This window comes from Maylandia zebra, linkage group LG7, assembly GCF_041146795.1.
Source record: "Maylandia zebra isolate NMK-2024a linkage group LG7, Mzebra_GT3a, whole genome shotgun sequence".
Taxonomy (NCBI): Eukaryota; Metazoa; Chordata; class Actinopteri; order Cichliformes; family Cichlidae; genus Maylandia; species Maylandia zebra.
Genome location: NC_135173.1, coordinates 54,460,022 through 54,478,256, shown reverse-complemented (window position 1 = coordinate 54,478,256; position 18,235 = coordinate 54,460,022). Strand labels below are relative to the sequence as shown.

General features: G+C 38.9%; 2 protein-coding genes across 10 annotated transcripts in view; both read left to right on the top strand.

Annotated features, from left to right (window-relative positions):
- The window catches only part of fcho2 (FCH and mu domain containing endocytic adaptor 2), a 50,007-nt gene extending 47,510 nt beyond the window's left edge, over positions 1 to 2,497 (top strand). For all 9 annotated transcript variants that reach the window (XM_076886697.1, XM_076886699.1, XM_076886700.1 and 6 more), the window contains one exon: positions 56 to 2,497. In XM_076886697.1, the coding sequence (XP_076742812.1) occupies positions 56 to 78 (23 nt within the window). In that variant the 3' untranslated portion in view covers positions 79 to 2,497. The remainder of the gene's footprint in view (positions 1 to 55) is intronic.
- Positions 2,498 to 9,101: 6,604 nt separating this feature from the next.
- The window catches only part of LOC101481148 (uncharacterized), a 34,775-nt gene continuing 25,641 nt past the window's right edge, over positions 9,102 to 18,235 (top strand). The window contains exon 1 of the mRNA XM_004549955.3: positions 9,102 to 9,629. Coding sequence (XP_004550012.3) covers positions 9,220 to 9,629 — 410 coding nt within the window. The 5' untranslated portion in view covers positions 9,102 to 9,219. The remainder of the gene's footprint in view (positions 9,630 to 18,235) is intronic.

The window sequence follows — 18,235 nt, the reverse complement described above, 5'->3', positions numbered from 1 at the left end:
ACATGTACTAGGTGGCACTATTTAATGACTCAAATTTCACATCTTTTGTCCACAGGGCGTTATATGGCAGATTGCTGAGGTGACCCATCATCGCGGTCGCCAAGAAACCCAAGAGCAAAACCTGCCGACTCACTCGCAAAGGCCCCCTGAACCTCTGGATCACCTCCTGTCACACCCAGGAAGCGAGACTCTCACTACAAAACTAAACAGCACTGAGTATTGAACACTGTTAAAAAGAAAAGAAAACTAAGATGAGATTTCAGGAAATGTGTAGATAAGTCTAATAATTCTTTCCGATCAAATCCTTTTTTGTATAGTCAGAAACAGTTTATGGCTCTATGTTGTATTTGAAATCATAAAAAACAGAAAAAAAGTGCACTAACAACCTTTCAGATGCTCTTTTTGCTCTTATATATAATTTCCAAGAACCTGTAAGGAATATAAAAGAAAACAATTTCTCTCTTTCTTTGTCCAAACTGTAAATAATAATGCTGAATATTCTGCTCGACCACCTTTGACTCGGCTCACAAATCAGCTTCTTCACTTTCACTTTTTTTTTTTAAACTGGTGCAATGAAGGTAAAATCTGAACTCGCAGACTTGCAGCACAGGCTTAATCTTTATAAAATATTTTGCTTTCGGAAAATGCAAAAAAAAAAAGAAAGAAGCAAAACCAATAATGATCTGACCTCAGTGCCTCCTCTTATACTGTGGAACAACAGGCAAAAAAATTCTGTTAGTGTTTGGGGTTTGAAGCTGCATTTCTCTGTGGTTGAATATCAGAGTCCTTTTGAACAATCACCCTTACCGCCGTCAGTGTGCTTATTTAAAATTTTTTAACATTTTCCTTTGTAAACCCCCCTTTTAGTCATGCCTTGTGTTTTTAAGCCTTTTAATTGACTAAAACATTGTGTCAAAAGTCATATGTTTTATCTATCTATATATAGATAGATATAAAAAAGAATCAAGGGACATTTCTCTAAATTGAAGTTGGCAGCTTTTGTAAGAGCTGCCAGTGATTTATTTTTTAACATACTTCTGTGTTAGTATTGAAATGTGCCTGAATCGAACTTTTATCTGTTCCTTTCATTTCCTGTCATTGAGAATAGCACCAACAACGTGCCATTTATGTCTTTGTTTGTTTTTTTTACTCTTTTATTTGGATATCGAAGGGAAAACGTCTCCGCTTTGTAACGTGTCTTCCAGAAACGAATGATCATTTGGACTGAGTTTAATCATTGTACTCTTTTATCAATTTTTAGCCTTTGAAGCTCATCCGATCTCTTACTCTCACCACACAGCAGACGATGTTGGTGAAAAGTAGCACCTTGAGGCCAAATTAATGATTGAAATGCCTTATCATGATTACTTAATACCAAGTAATCTAGTGATACTGTCACACAGCACTGCCGTTGCCTCTGTCGCACATCACTGGCCTGTCCTGCTTCTTACCCAGAGTGAGCTGGGGGGAAAGTACAGCGTCTTGTAGCTGTGAACAACACGTGGATGTGTGGGGAAATGGCCACAACTGACTCTTGGTGCTTCTTTCTTGTCTTTTACTAATGGAGGAATAGTGCTGTAGAGGCTGTTTTACTTCTTAACTGAATATTTTGCCCTTTGTTCTTCTTGTTTTTCCCCCCTCCCCTGTCGACTTCATCCTTGGCATGGTCCTGAAATTGGTTAATGTGTTGGAATGTGATATGTTTGGAGGAATGAATGATAAATTGCCTGAAAGCTGTGATTGAAAATTATTGAAACCTTTAATGAGAGGAGATTGATACACTGTGCAACACGTGGCCAACTGACCTCTCAGATACGACTGTGTCCTCAGTGCTAATGAACCGGGTTCATTGTAGATTTTGACTGGTTTACAGGTGTTTTAGGCTCATGATGATACTTGATTTAAGTGTCTCGCAACTTGTAGAAATAGAAGGATTATTTTATTTCAGTCATCATATCTGGCCAGGGTGATTCATGTAATCATCTTTTTTTTTAGTTTTGACTCTTAATGCCTTTAAGATTAACTTCCTAAATAGATTAGGAAAACTCATTTAAGTGTTTGTAGAAATAAATTTTGTACCTGACTCTTTAATAAGCCAAATATTTTGAAGGCATTTGAAATGAGTTTACACAAAGTCCTGGAATTGTACTATCGCGTGTCACACTGTGTTCCCTCTGAATTAGTTGTATCATTGGTTTAAAAAAAAAAAAAAAAAGAGTAGGGAGATTCTGCATTCAGTGTCAGCAAGCTGGTTCTTGCTGTCCCTAAAACACTCAAATTGTACCCCCAAAGCTCCTTTTATGGTCACTTTCCACTCTTTTTCTTTATTTGTTGTATCAGACAGAGTTTAAAAAGAGCAAGATTGTGTAAATGATTCTCATATGTTTTTACCAATATTTCTGCCACTTTTTGTCTCTATTTTATGATTTCTTATTGTGCCTGTATTAAATGTATAATATATGAACATATACAAATATATGAAAATGACTACTTTAAATGTGTCCCGTGCGACTTCTTGATTATTGTATTTACTCAAACTGACACGTGTGAATGTAGGGTTTTGCAGTGCATTTAGTTAGCATAGTTAGTTTTAGTTATTTTTACTCTCCTTTTTTAAAATTATTGTCATGCGTTGGTATTTGTGAGGGATAAGATATAAAGGAGTTCAGTCCATCGATGCCTCATGAGACAGATTGTGCTGTTCAATCTGACCAAAGTCTTGACAGAACGTCGTCAGGGAGGAAATGCAGCATTTGGTGATGTTAATAGATTCTATTCAATTCAATTTTATTTATATAGCGCCAAATCACAACAACAGTCTCCTCAAGGCACTTTAAATTGTAAGGTAGAACCTACAATAATACATACAGAGAAAAACCCAACAATCATATAACCCCCTATGAGCAAGCACTTTGGCGACAGTGGGAAGGAAAAACTCTGTTTTAACAGGAAGAAACCTCCGGCAGAACCAGGCTCAGGGAGGGGCGGGGCCATCTGCTGCGACCGGTTGGGTCTTAGGCTTGTGTAGTCATTGACTGCAATGAATGCAGTCAAGTATTAGAAATGTACTGTTATATGAAAATTATTTTTGTTTGTTCATTATAAAATATATATATATGTATATATATATATAGATAGATAGATAGATATAAATGTAATTCAGTACTTTTGATAAACTCCTGGAATTAAAACAGAAAATCTTAATAATCTTATGTTTAAATTTGCATGCCTCTATTTGGCAAATGTACTTACTTTAGATAATTACTGCAACTTCACTACCATACAATGTCAAACCATTAAACTATCGAAAAATCCCATTTTAATGCCAAATAGAAACACCTCTTTTGAGACGAGTATGATCTGTTCTCACAGTAATAAGCAAACCTCCTGTGAACATTTTATTCTTTGGTGCTGAGACATATGGGTGTGCTTTAGTGGAAATTTGAGCTCAGTATGAAGGCTGAAAGATGTGAAAATGACACTGCATTGACTTGAACTGATAAATACAGTGCCCGGGGGGAGGAGGTAGTCTGACTGAAATGGCTCTGTAAAGCCTGCAACCCTTACCCCATCTATCTAGCATTGCAAGAGAAAAACCAAAATCCATGTCAAAAAGTTTATATTAAAACTATCAGGATGCAAGATGAGCATGAGATAAAGGACCTGGTTACATGCGTTATTACTTCCTTATGCAGTGCTTAGAAGGATGCAGGCATGACTGTACGCACACACTCGACACTACATCAACACCTTGTGCGTATTTACACACTCAGTCATCCCTTGTGTCTCTCTGCCTGAAGACCTCCTCCTTGCTGTTTGAAATACAGCCTCTGAGCTGCCTGTTTCACAGCCACATGTGCGAGCCATCAGTGTTGACTCTGCCTCCCCCTGTCCGCCTCACTCAGACACAGAGGAAAAGATCTTAGGGTCTCTTGTGTATGATGTTATTTTCTGAAGGGCCAAAGTAAGATATGTGATCTGAAATTATATCCAAAAAGTGTGTTGGTCCATATGTAGACTCTTGTGTGTGGCCAGACGATGTATACAGCAAGAGTGGATCAGCGGATCTCTCTGTGGGGGTGTGTGTGTGTGTGTGTGTGTGTGTGTGTGTGTGTGTGTGTGTGTGTGCGGGCTGTAACAGGTAGGAAGACTAATAATGTGAGAGGGAGAGCACTTTGGAACAGCTTGATGTCTTCAGGGAGAAAGAAAATGTCTATTTGTGGCAACCAAATGAAAAAGGAAGCCAGTCTGTCCCAGAAACTGTAGGTCCCCATCAATGTTTGGGTGACTCAATCGCTTTTTTTTTTCGGTCTTTTTTTTTTATGATTTATTTAATTTCTATTGAAGTTTAAAATATGCAAAATAAAAGGCACTGCAGCTTTGACTGAAAAGTGGGCACTATCCTGTTCAGCAATTGTTTATGGCAAATCTCCGGAAATAGATATGAATAAGCTATGTTGACATTGTGTTACATGAAACTTTACCTGAAGCTTTCTGGTTTGCCTTTGCAGTGCGCTTGTAGTCCAAATGCTATTGACCGTTGGAGCAGGCTTTGGTTGCATGCAAGAACATAGTCCATGTGGACTGTAATACATGGAAAACATTTGTTGTAATGCAAATTCTCTGATGACATTTTTATGCTTTTAAAAAGATCTTTATTCATAAACATGCTTGCAGGATAAAAATGTAAATCTTAGCCTTGAGATGTCCTGGCTTCACTGAAATCCCAGAAAACAGCCATTCGCAGAAGAAAGTCATCAGACTATCTGATCAGTTCAAACATGGACACATTAACACATCGCTCACTTATAAAGTGGTTAGCTTATTACACATTACTTTGTGTCTGGTGGTGCCTAGAGGACTTTCCAGGTTGTGATTTATATAAACTTCCTGACCCCAAAAAAATCACCACCTGGATTTAACTAGGCAAATAGTTCATTACTGATTAATATATTTAGGCTGGCAAACATAACTGAAGCTGTGAATAGAAGATTGGGTCAACTGACTGCCTGAGTATATTGACTGACCAAGTTTTTCCATCAGTGGATTTTTTCTTCCCTGATGACATGGGAATATTCCCAGATGTCAATGCTGGGATTCAGCGGGTTCAAACAGTGAAAAAGTGGTTCAGGGAGCAGGAGCTGTTGCATACACTTCTATACACAGATTGAGCACCACAGAGTTGAGATCTTAACCCCGCTGAGAACTGTTGGGAGTTGCTGGGGAAGAGTACGCAATAGTCCGACTCTCCCATCGCTAATGTGGAAAAATGAATGCAACTCTGGATGGAAATAAATGTTGCTACATTGTATAAAATGAGTGTTTGACCAGTTTTTTTGGTAGTGTATTTACCCTGCCCATGTTCATGAACAGTATCTTCAGCCTGATGTAGCGAAATTCGCCAACGAGTCAGGGAGTAGACATATTTCCCTAGTGACCGTACGCTGTATTATGTCCAACATGGTGAGTAACTCGATCAAGTGCGCATGAAATCACGTGAGAAACTACTCACTTTTCCAGATATGGTCACATCTGACTTAAAATGCTAACCAAAGTAGCAGCAGTGGAAATGCCAAACTGAAGCCTTTGAAACAATGGTCCAAAAATAAATGGGTAACAGCAGAGTGGAAATATGCTCTCTTACCAAGAGCTGGATGGGAAGATTGATAGTGTTCTCAATTGCATTTGACCAGTCCTACTCAAACACTGTCGGCACCATATTATATCTCGATAGCAAAAATAAAAAGGAAGGAAAAGAAAGAAGACAAGCGTATACAAGGATTTATATTCTGGGCTGCCTCTTGGTCAAAGGAATGGAGAACATTTTTTGCTCTAGACAGTCGAGCTGTCTGCGTCTGGTATCGGTTGTGAGAAACTTAACGTCACAACAGCCCCGTGCAACCATCAGACCAGAGGGAGCATTTAGTTTTTGCTGTCCACCATCACACTTCTGTTTGTCCAAAGGCCCACTGGAGCCATAGAGCTGAGTTATTCTAGTATCCCGAAAAGCAAGAGCCACATCAGTAACATTTATGCACAATTTATAATTGATGTGCCTATTTGATCTCCCTCTTCACCATGAGAAAAGCCATCTGAATAAACAAGGATGGTGTAAGTTTACGGCATCAATATGCATTCCTTCCCTCTTCTTCTCGTGCTCGTACCAAAATCCAGGAGACCTTTAAGAATAACTCAAACCCTGAATGTGTCGTACTCACATTCGAGGCCACCTGTCACATTTTCCACTGAGCAAGCAGAACTCTGTTGACTGCTTCCCCCTCTCAAAGAAAATATTGAATGTAACTTGATAACAGATCTGACAGGAAACTAAAAACAAAGAATTTTCAATTTTTGTCTAGCTAACAGTAACAGACAATTACCTTTTTTTTTAGTCTGAGCCTGTAGAGCTACAATAGGAATCTAGTATCTCAATTATGTATCTCGCACGGATGCATTCTTTCACAAACAAAACCTGAATGTGAGATGGAAGTAATATAATTGAGCTTTGTAATTGGCCGATTTCAGAATTCCAATCAACCAATTGTGAGTCCTTTTCCTTTCTGCTTCTTTGCACATTTAGATGTTGAGTCATGCAAACCGGTGGGCCTGGGGGATCAGGAAAACATAATGAAGTGCACTTATTGTGTTTCTGCTACCTGGCGACTGCAAACACTAACAGAAATAAAGGCGTCGTTTCGCATGAGACTTTTCCTTTATTGGTAGTAAAATTTGGATTCAGCAGGGAGATCTGCCCAGGAGCAGACTGCAGTGCCTTATTAGCCCTGGGGAAAGGGAGTGGGCCCTTTCGTGCCATGTTCACAGAGGCACGTCACAGGCTATTTGTCATTTTACGCATGTGTGTCTTAGTGTGTGTATGTGGGGGAGGGGAAAACTGAAAAATAGTCACATCTCTATTCCTATTGCAGTTCTTCTCGTGCTTCTTTAGCGGCCTAGGACAATCACAGTTTCGTTGCTTTTTTTTTTTTATAAGATTTTAAAAATGATATTGGAGCACTTTGTCCCTTTAGATTAAATAAACTCATTTAGTTTACATAGAGAAATATCACAAATTATAAATTTCACTCAATGGCTAGTGGTTAGAAAATTGGTGGATGAATGAATGAGCTCTACAAAATGTCCCTTTTGGTACACCCTTAATTTGGATTAGAAAAACTCTCCCAAAAAGCCCTGTAACTGGGATGAGGATATAAGAGACAACCAACACATTGCAAATATGTATGAAAAATACAGGTCCTGATAAATAACTCAACAAACTTGAAGACTTAAAGGTACAGTCAGCTGTTTTTTTTTTCATTTATTATTAAAAGAAGAAAACAATACTGTACTCATAAATGTACTTTAATTAGTGTAAATAAACTTACGTATTATTCAAGGTATTGTCAAAATGACTTATTGTCAGTAGATTAGGCATACGAACCTCACGTCTTCAAACAGTTTACAGCGAGCTAGCTAAACAACAGCAGCTAGTTATAAGCACATTATGCCAGCTAACATTAGGCTTGAGTGTCATACGTTTCCTCTCATAAACCTCTCTATATTCTCTGCGTTCTCAGATCGTGTCATAGTCCAACAGTGTTAGATCTATTTCAAAGAAGGTTTTGCTAACATTGGCTAACAGCAGCTGACAACATCAAAAAACAGCAGCGCTTTCCAACAGAAAAGTTCAGGATATCCTCAAAATCTCACCTCAGTATCGCTGTCATTGGACATAGGTGACTGTCACTGACTTATTAAAATTTTACACATTGTAACTTTAGGATCATGTATTATTAGGAGTGGTAGGTGTCAACTCATCGTATCCAAGTCACCAAACTGGACCTCTTGACCATGTTTGCCATGTTAGCGCCATTTGGAAGACACAATTAGTACAAAATGAAAGACCCAAGAGGTGAAATGAATCAGTTTTCTACCCTATAAAGTGGTTTAGACTTCAGACAGGAAATGATGGAAGGATGGATGAATTAGGGCTATTTATATCTGTGGGCATATAATCCATTGCATGGGCGTGGCATCATTTCTTACCTCTTTTCTCTGGATAGCCTTTTGGAATATTGCCGCTTTGTGACTATTTCTGATAGAAAGTGACAGTCTAAATGCTGCAAAGATATGCTTTTGAAGGATGATGGCAGAGCTGAAGTGAAATGAAGCATAAGCCCTGGGGATCAATACACCCCAGAGTGAGTCAACAGGAGACAGACACACACACAAAACTTTCCTTCCTTCCAGAGAGGAAATGTTCACTCCATAAATATTTGGAGTTTGCTAATTGAAAGAATCTGCGCAGCTTAAATTCTGGGAGGTTCTTTAAACACTGCGCTCATATGGATCCTTTGTATCTGTGAAATGAGCTGAGGCTATGGTAAACAGACAGACGCACATTCGAGGACACAGATACACACACAGGTTAGATTTAATCAGCTATTGGTATTGTGTGTTTGATAGTCCGTTGTTATCCAACTGAAGACCCTTTGTTTTGCTTTGCCATCAGTGGCGCATTATCCTTGCATTGTGACTGACAGGCTGGTTACACGCAACACAGCGTAGATGCGCTCAGAGTAGGCAAATTCAAGCTGCCCTCTGGGGGAAAGGACTGCTTGAAATTCTAAAAACATGTTTGCATGTGACTGTGTTTGCATTCCGAATGAAAATTTTATGAACAAAGGTGTGTTTTTTATTTTTTTATTTTATTACTGTAGTACACACAGACACAGACCTGCTAAAGCTTATGGACACCTAAAGTAGAGTATGGAGGAGCAGCTGGAGCAGTTACTCTCAGTAGTTAGACAACTAGCTCATCTTTGTACTACAGGGTGATGTTGTTGTAAGCCTTTCCACTTAAGATGCAAGACTTCAGCACAAGCCATTGTTGATTATCAGCAATGCATTACAGCAGAGCCAGTTTCACATGAGTCTGTGTGAAATGATATGTGGCGGGGTTGGATGATTTTCTATGCAGGAATCTCTCTTTGTGTTAATAAGTCATGGTCTCTAGAGGCTGGTGTCAGGGTCAGTAGTTAATTTGTAACCTGTCCCCTATAAGAGTCTTCACTGTTATCCAGTTTCCAGCCAGTATACCTCTGCATTCACAGCATGGTCCCGTTTAGAGAAGGGTGGTAGGGAAGTGGGCTGCAATGAAAACCAAAAAAGGGTGGAAATCCTACACAGGATCCCAGTGGGAAATCTAATGACCCAACTCAGATGACTGCAAGCCAGTTGCGGTGCAACAAGGCTGGAGAATGCCTGATGAACACTGGAAGCATAATGCTAATAGTGGCTATCCTGTACACTTGCATTGATTGGTGGATTCACTTCAAAGATCCCCAAGAAGAGCTGAAACAACTGATTGGCCCTTTCCTGGCCATAGTCGCACTTGGTTTCCTATTCCTAGGTTTCTTCTTGCATGTGAAGGCTCACGACGATGGAACACCTATGGTGCACACCTTCCGAGTTTTACCATTTTTGCCAATTACATCACCGACGCCAGTACTAGTTAAGTCAACTGGTAAAACTCAAGAAGCACGCCAGGCCAATGGGTCCCAGACTGACAACTCCGTGAACGACATTGATGGAGCACTGCCTCCATATGATGCGGTGTATTGTGCAAACAGGTAGGAAACCATGCTTATTGTGAGGAATATAACCCGAAGAAGAACAGCTGTAGTCCCGCTGGGGTTCACCATTATTTAAACATGCTGTTATTTTAGAGGTCTGGCTTTGGAAGATGGGTACATATGCAACGTGTCGAGGCTAGAGTGGATAAAACCAACAAAAGGCAGAGCGAATCTTATGTCAGAATTTCAGTGCGTTACAACTTGCAGCTCCTCGCTGAGCTCATTAAAGCAGACACTGTGTGCCAGGGTTCATTTCATACTAGCCACAAGATCACTTTTCTCTCAGCCCAAAGTGGTTCTTGGCCGTCACTGCACTCCCAAGTCAATTATGGCGTAATTAAGGTCTCTCTGATAGTCGACACCTCAGTGTTGATTACCGCTGAAATTACTAAGCAATGTGGCACATGAGTGCTGGTTTTTGTAACTCTGAAAAAGTGACTAAATGATGGATTTTTTTCAGCTTGTTTCCACAAAGTAAACTTAGTACTGTCTTAGTGAAATTGGAATGATTAATTCAATTCAATTCAATTCAATTCAATTTTATTTATATAGCGCCAAATCACAACAAAAGTCGCCTCAAGGTGCTTCATAGATACAGAGAAAAACCCAACAATCATATGACCCCCTATGAGCAAGCACTTTGGTGACAGTGGGAAGGAAAAACTCCCTTTTAACAGGAAGAAACCTCCAGCAGAACCAGGCTCAGGGAGGGGCGGGGCCATCTGCTGCGACCGGTTGGGATGAGAGAAGGAAGACAGGATAAAAGACATGCTGTGGAAGAGAGACAGAAGTTAATAACAGACATGATTCGATGCAGAGAGGTCTGTTAATACATAGTGAGTGAGGAAGGTGACTGGAAAGGAAAAACTCAATGTATCATGGGAATCCGTGGCAGCCTACATCTATTGCAGCATAACTAAGGGAGGATTTAGGGTCACCTGGTCCAGCCCTAACTATATGCTTTAGCAAAAAGGAAAGTTTTAAGCCTAATCTTAAAAGTAGAGATAGTTTCTGTCTCCCGAATCCAAACTAGAAGCTGGTTTCACAGAAGAGGGGCCTGAAAACTGAAGGCTCTCCCTCCCATTCTACTTTTAAATACTCTAGGAACAACAAGTAGTTCTGCAGAGCAAAGTGCTCTAATAGGGTGATATGGTACTACAAGATCATTACGATAAGATGGGGCCTGATTATTTAAGACCTTGTATGTGAGGAGCAGGATTTTGAATTCAATTCTGGATTTAACAGGAAGCCAATGAAGGGAAGCCAAAACAGGAGAAATATGCTCTCTCTTTCTAGTCCCTGTCAGCACTCTTGCTGCAGCATTTTGGATTAACTGAAGGCTTTTTAGCGAGTTTTTTGGACATCCTGATAATAATGAGTTACAGTAGTCCAGCCTGGAAGTAATAAATACATGAACTAGTTTTTCAGCGTCACTCTGAGACAGGATATTTCTAATTTTAGAGATGTTGTGCAAATGGAAGAACGCAGTCTTACATATTTGTTTAATATGTGCGTTGAAGGACATGTCCTGGTCGAGGATATGTCCTCACAGCAACATATCCTCGACCAGCGTTCCTCACAGCGTTACTGGAGGCCAAGGTAATGCCATCCAGAGTAACAATCTGGTTAGATACCATATTTCTAAGATTTTCAGGGCCGAGTACAATAACCTCAGTTTTATCTGAATTAAGAAGCAGAAAGTTAGCGGCCATCCAGGTCTTTATGTCTTTAAGACATTCCTGCAGTTTAACTAATTGGTGTGTGTTATCTGGCTTCATGGACAGATAGAGCTGGGTGTCATCTGCATAGCAGTGAAAATGTATGCTATGTCTTCTAATGATGCTGCCTAAGGGAAGCATGTATAATGTAAACAGAATTGGTCCTAGCACTGAACCCTGTGGAACTCCATAATTAACCTCAGTGTGTGAAGAGGACTCTCCATTTACATGCACAAATTGGAGTCTATTAGATAGATATGATACAAACCACTGCAGCGCAGTACCTGTAATACCTACAGCATGTTCTAATCGCTCTAATAGGATATTATGGTCAACAGTATCTAACGCTGCACTAAGGTCTAGCAGGACAAGCACAGAGATGAGTCCACTGTCAGAGGCCAGAAGAAGATCATTTGTAACCTTCACTAAAGCTGTTTCTGTGCTGTGATGAGCTCTGAAACCTGACTGAAACTCTTCAAATACAACTAAACCCCCAAATAACTACTCATCCTTTAATATAACCGTCCTGCTGCCCCATCCGATTAAAAGACACTTTTACAGCATGCATGGGTAATTTTGTCATGTGAAAATTTTTAGGTCAGCATATTTGCCCAGTTTAAAAATACATATGTCATACATTTTTTTTTTAAGAAAAAGAAAACTAACTGCAGGATCCCAGCAGCATGCAGTAACCACCAGGTGACCTTCCATTCCCGAAAGGTCGCCTGAAGGTTAAGGCTTGCGGGGAAGTTACAAGTTTTCACTTTCTTTCATTGTTTTAGAACAATTACTCCCAGCAGGCTTCCAGAAAAGCAATTTAGTCAAATAAAAAAAAAGACAGCAGGCAAAATACATTTAACCTAGGAAAACCATAAAGTGTTGCCTTGCTCATATGAACCCCCAACTTTAATGTCAAACAGAGGAACGATCAAGGGACAAGCTAAAGAAAGCGCTGAGGTTTTTCTTTGAGCGTCATCATTTGGGCCTGTAAACATTTGTAAACTACTGCTTCACTTCCTTTCAATCTGCCTATAATGTTCTGTGTGATATTTTACCCCCACACACACACTTTCCCCCTCTCTCATAGCCCACAGAAGACAAGAGACGAAAAGGGGAGCAGTGATGAGACCTGCTCCACCTGTTCATATCCACCTGCATACCAAGACGTCAACCCTTCCTCTGGCAAATGCAGCCGAGTATAAACCTCTCCAGAAACTCATCTGTCTTTGATTTTTCTTTTCCTCACTGATCCATTAGATGATTCGTTAAAGCGATTGATTTGATCATGTCCTGTGAAATAACCCCCACACCCCTGCCACCCCCAGTATCTGTGGCGCTTCATTCCTCAGCAAAATAAGTACAGCTGGGCTTATGGCACATGTGTTATCGTGGAGCATTCACATAATGATTATGTTTGAAATCACAAGCTCCACTAAGACGAGGCTCCCTGGAAGAAAACCTCATTCAGATTGAGATTTATGGACAGCCCTCCGTCTGAGGGCTCGAAGGTTTTGGAAACACACATTTATATTCGGCACAGAACACACACATACCACTCATCGTGTGCTTGGTTCTCACTGTACATGCCCTGTAAATGTTAGCAGAGGAAATGCAAACTATTGCCTGAAACAAACACGGGGATAGTTTATCAGAGTATACTTTAGAAGAGTTCTGTTTCTTCAGGCTCTTTGCTGGGGTAAATTAACATCAAAAGAAGAAGAAGAAGAAGAAAAACAGGACTTTACAAGTATGTTCCGAATTCTGCACAAATCCCATATCTGTGTGGCGTTCACCAACACAGTTACCTCAGCAGCAATTACCTCAGAAACAGTTACCTCAGAACCCAGACTGTAGATTTGACACATCTGTGGCAAAATGTGACTGGCGCAAAATAAATTGATCCAAACAAATTGTGTCCCCTCCTCTTCTACTGCTAAATAAAAGAATCATAAAATATTCGACTTTGACGTCTTTCGTGTTTTCCTGTGTGCACTGAAGTTGTCCAAGAGTTTATGTCTGTTGTTTGCAGCATAAACACAAGAGTCACTGCACCACACGGGGGCAGAAAGGGTGAGGAAATCAAATACACCTTCACCGGGTCAGGTCACTCAATTTATTTATTTTAACCGCAGATAGCCTATTGTATCTACTACTGCTATTATTTTAGGCTGTATTACATTAATATTTATATTTATTTATATATGTTGCCACTTAAATTTATTTAGTGTGATATGCAGCACTTACCTTTATTTTTAAATCATTTTTCCCACTTCTATGTTTTTTAATATGTTAAATATTATTTAAATATCTAATTTCTTGTGCCATATTGCAGTAAACTATATGCAACACTTTCGGTTCTCTTATCATGAAAGTATATAAGGTCCCCCACGAAGAAAGCGTAACGATCTCCGGGTGTTTATCTTATTCGGACAAGTTAATGATATAATAAATAAATAAATACGTGCATAAAAGAGGAAACACCGCTCAGTAAAGTTTCTGTAAAGATGAAGCAGATTCTCTAAAGATGAGGCAGTACCGTCTCCCACACAGGGAGTTCAGCGAATGATTGCATTAAAGATCTTTATTTGTACAAGCCTTCATTTAATTGTTTACTTAATTTAGAAGACTTATTTAGAAGGAGTTTTTAAAAACTTTAAAAACAAATAAAAAGTTGAGATCATTTATTAGTGTATCCCTATGAACACTGTATTTGTCTCTCACGGCTTTTAGTTATTTCGGCTTCAGGAATCACAAACTGAATCTCGGCAGCGGTGATAACTGAACTGAATTACCTACTTCTTCTGTTTTTTCCTCCCCATTGGAGGCTCAGCTCGGGAAATATGGAGTTGATAAGTACAAATATAATTATTCCAACTCTTGCTAAACATCTCCTTACGTTTACACTCGGCTTTGCTCCAAAAAAGCGCGCACACAGCAAAGCAGCTCTCCAAAAACTGTCTCAAAAATGAAAATTCATAGCAATTTAGAAAAAAAAGAAAAGGAAAAAATCTCGGGACCTCCTTCAAACTTGTGCCGTTTGCCTGTGCAGATCTGTAACCGCAGCGCAATATGACTTTCATTATTTTTACAGCACAGTAAAATGCGGGTGGCCGACAAGAGCCATTATTTCACCATTCTGGAGAATTGGAGACGATTTATGAAAGTATTACGGAACATGCTGAACGATAACAAGTCCGCAATAAAAAAAAAATTAAAACCAAAAAAAAAGAAGAGGCGAAAAAAAGGGGCTATATTTGCCAACAAAATCCCCCAGGATGACTTCTGATATGAGTTTTGAAGGTTATGAATGGGTTATTAGCAGTGATTTTGTGGTTAATAATAAGGAGGACCGCTTTATTAATTCCAGCTGGAGGTCTTTAAAAAGGAAAGCAGCAACAATCAATTATTTACAATCACGAGTTTGAAAAAATGAAATTGTTTGGCAGCCTGCAAAATCTCATAATACGTGATGATTTCTGTAACTTTTCTCCAAATGAAACAGCTGATTGTCTCAGTCTGGAATATGCAGAGCTCTCTCTGAAGGCAACAGGTGCTTTTCCTTTCTGTTTCTTTTCTTTCTTTCTTTTTAAAAAAAACTATCTCCTCTGGACTGGACAAACTCCTACTCAGTCGGATTGTTTTTACATTTGAATTTGTGTGTGTGTGTGTGTGTGTGTGTGTGTGTGTGTGTGTGTGTGTGTGTCACGTGATGTTTTCGGCCCCCTAAAGTGGTCTGATAATGCTTGAGGAGGCCTGAGCTGGAGGCCTTCTCTCTTAAACCACATGCGCTCCCAGCTAAACATTTGTGGACAGATTTGGAAACTACAGCTATCTGAGATAGATTTTTTTTTAACCTTTTGAAATAAAAAAAATACCAAAGGCTCAGATAATCCCTGGAAATCATCATTAGACTAGTGTAATTAGCACTGACCTGGCTTTGGACGCTGGCAGTGAGTGGACGGAGATATTGTCTTTGCATTGTTACAACACCATGCTCCCATATGGGGCGCGCTAATAAGAGTAAAGAAGGCTTGCTCTGTGCTGCTCACACACAGCTGAAGCTGGTGCTCAAGCTGTAACTGGAGATCAGTTCCTTATACAAACTCTCTTATGTCACTGAATTATTAAAAACTATAGCGCACATGACAGACTGTAGAAAAATATACATAACATATTTATAGTCTGTTTTTATAGCCTGAATGTGGCCTTTTATATATATATATATATGTATGTATATATATATATATATATGATTATTATTATGTATATAATAAAAAAAGTAAATAAATAAATAAGATTTGACATAATAAATTATGTCAAATCTTGAGAAGGGAGGAAGACCCCCCACTTTCTATCTATACAAACTTATTTTCTATGTTTTTGTAAAAAACAAACAAAAAAAACCCCTGATACCTTAATTTGTAATTTTTTTGACATTTCAATTATTTTACTTGCAACACATACAAAAATGATTTTGACTGTGTTTTAAAAACATGGATGGATAATTTCAAATTCATGGATCCAGGTAAAAACCCAGGATAATGGCATTAAGTAAGTAAATGATTAAATCATTAAATTACATTGGTGCTGAGCTGTGGGGGCTTTTAATAGCACGTGGGAGATTCTTCTACTTTTTTTGTTTTTGTTTTTTGTTCAGTTCTTTCCTTAATTTATTTATTTATTTATTTATTTTTTTTACCTCCAATTCTCTTCTCAACAGAATACAACAACGTTTTGGGTAAAAATAAAACATCAACATCTATCAAAAATACTTTTTTTTCTTTATAATTTCCCGCCCACCACCAAAATGGTTTTTCTCAGCTCTGTGCAGAAAAACAGCTGAAATGGAAATTGTCTCAGTGCAGGACACACAAGGAACTCGTTTGTAGAGTGGAGGCTTTTTACCCCAGCAGGAGCTGTGTGTCTTACCCCCAGTCATTTTAACACTTTCCCTTTTTTGTTCCATCTTGTGGCTAACAGTAGGGCAGTGATATAGCTTTGTTAGAGATCATATTTTCAAACAGTTTAAAAAATCCCCAACATTCATGCCTTTTTTTTTACCTGCACGGTCAGCAAAAAATATCTTGATATCATGTGCAAGATTTTACGTACATACTCCCAAACAACATCCTGATGCACTATAATCGTTACAAATGAAAGTAATGTTTGAATTACATGCTCCAGCAGTAACAAGTTTTTAACTTCTATATCCTAATTCACTCATTAACTATATTCAGATTGTTTTGGTGGTTTTTATTTATGTGTTGACATCTTTGCAATCTTATACAAGTCTTAGTTTCTATTACAGCAGGCGTGTGAAACATAAGCATCGGCCCGGCAAAGACTTTGATTCAGCCCATTGCAATGGCTTTAGAACTTATGAATGAAGGAAGAAATGTTGGAGATTTAACTGTATTTTCACAAGTTTTACAGCAAGTTTGACTTTTCCCACTAATAAAGACGTAGCAATTCATACTACACAGAGGCCATTAAGTAACTGATTAACAATTCAGTGACATAAAAGTTCCTGTTTTTCACTATGTAGTATAGATTTTTCAGTTTTTTACAATGGGACTACAGTAGAAAAAAAACAGGAGGTTTTCTGTGATTTAACAAAAACTTCCTGTTTTATAATTACAGGACCGTCTGGGCAATGAGCTGGCAGAACTCTTCCTGTAATTTTACACATTTATTTCTATTTCAGTCCAAAGAGTTGTCCTTTCTTTACTACAGCAGCATTTCTTTATCATGTAGAAAAGCTGAGACGTACTTTTGAAATCGCACTTTTTACACACTTTTTTTTTTTAAATATCAGCATATCTCATGGATTAAATGTTTACTTATTACTTACACTGAAACAAAGAGGAGTTTTGCTAGTTTGGCCTATTTAAGATCAAAGTGATCACTACAATGTAAAATGAGTTTTACACCCCTGTATTACAGATGTATTTCCCCTATTTTTCATATTATAGCTGAACATGGCTACTGACACTTTTCAGCATATTTTTTATGTGTATGAGAGCTCCAAAAGCAAATCTCGCAATTTGATTCAATTTTAAAGAAATCCAAACCCCTCTGTAACGGTTTTACTCCTGAAGTAAATTAAAAGTATGTTTCCTTGTATTTTAGTGGACGTTCCCTTTAAAATGTCACTCACAAAGAAGTGCAGAAACTGGATGCATTCAAGCAAGCTTTTTCACTAACATGGCACTAAAGTACACAAGCGTCCGACAGATCATTTCTTATTATTTTGACTGGAGAGCAAGAGCTGGCAAACCTCATTCACATTTTCATCTCAGAGTCCCCCGTGATTATTTTTAGCAGTTGAAAGTGGCTGTTTTCAAAATAAGTTCCTGACAGTATATCAAAAGATTCCAGTGCCACAGTGGTGGGCTGACTCTGTGCCTGCTTTCATTTCACTCTGAGCATGTTTCATGTGTGTGTGTGTCTGTGTGTATGTTTGTGCGCGTGTGTGCGTAAGAGCCTGGGCAACTACAGGGCATGGAGACGGAGAGACAAATGGATTCCATGTTTGCAGGAAAAAAACACGCTGGAGGCGCAGGAAAAAACTTTTGTTGTTTATGAAGAACACGTGAAACCAATCAAATCTGAATTATCTTCCTGTTGTTCCAGCTCTTGTCGTTTGCAGTTTTTAGTTCGCTCGCCAGCAGTGTCACCACCCGGCGAGCAGATCTGTGTCTGTGCATGAAGTTTACAGACACACATGCAGTGAACTCACATGCACCCACAGAGACAGAAGGACTGCACAGGTCTGACTGTTTCATCAGTTTCAGCTACATTTTCGTGGTGATGGAGATGAAAAATGCAAAGCTACAGCTAATTGTATCTCTTACTCGTATTCATTCACACACACACACACACACA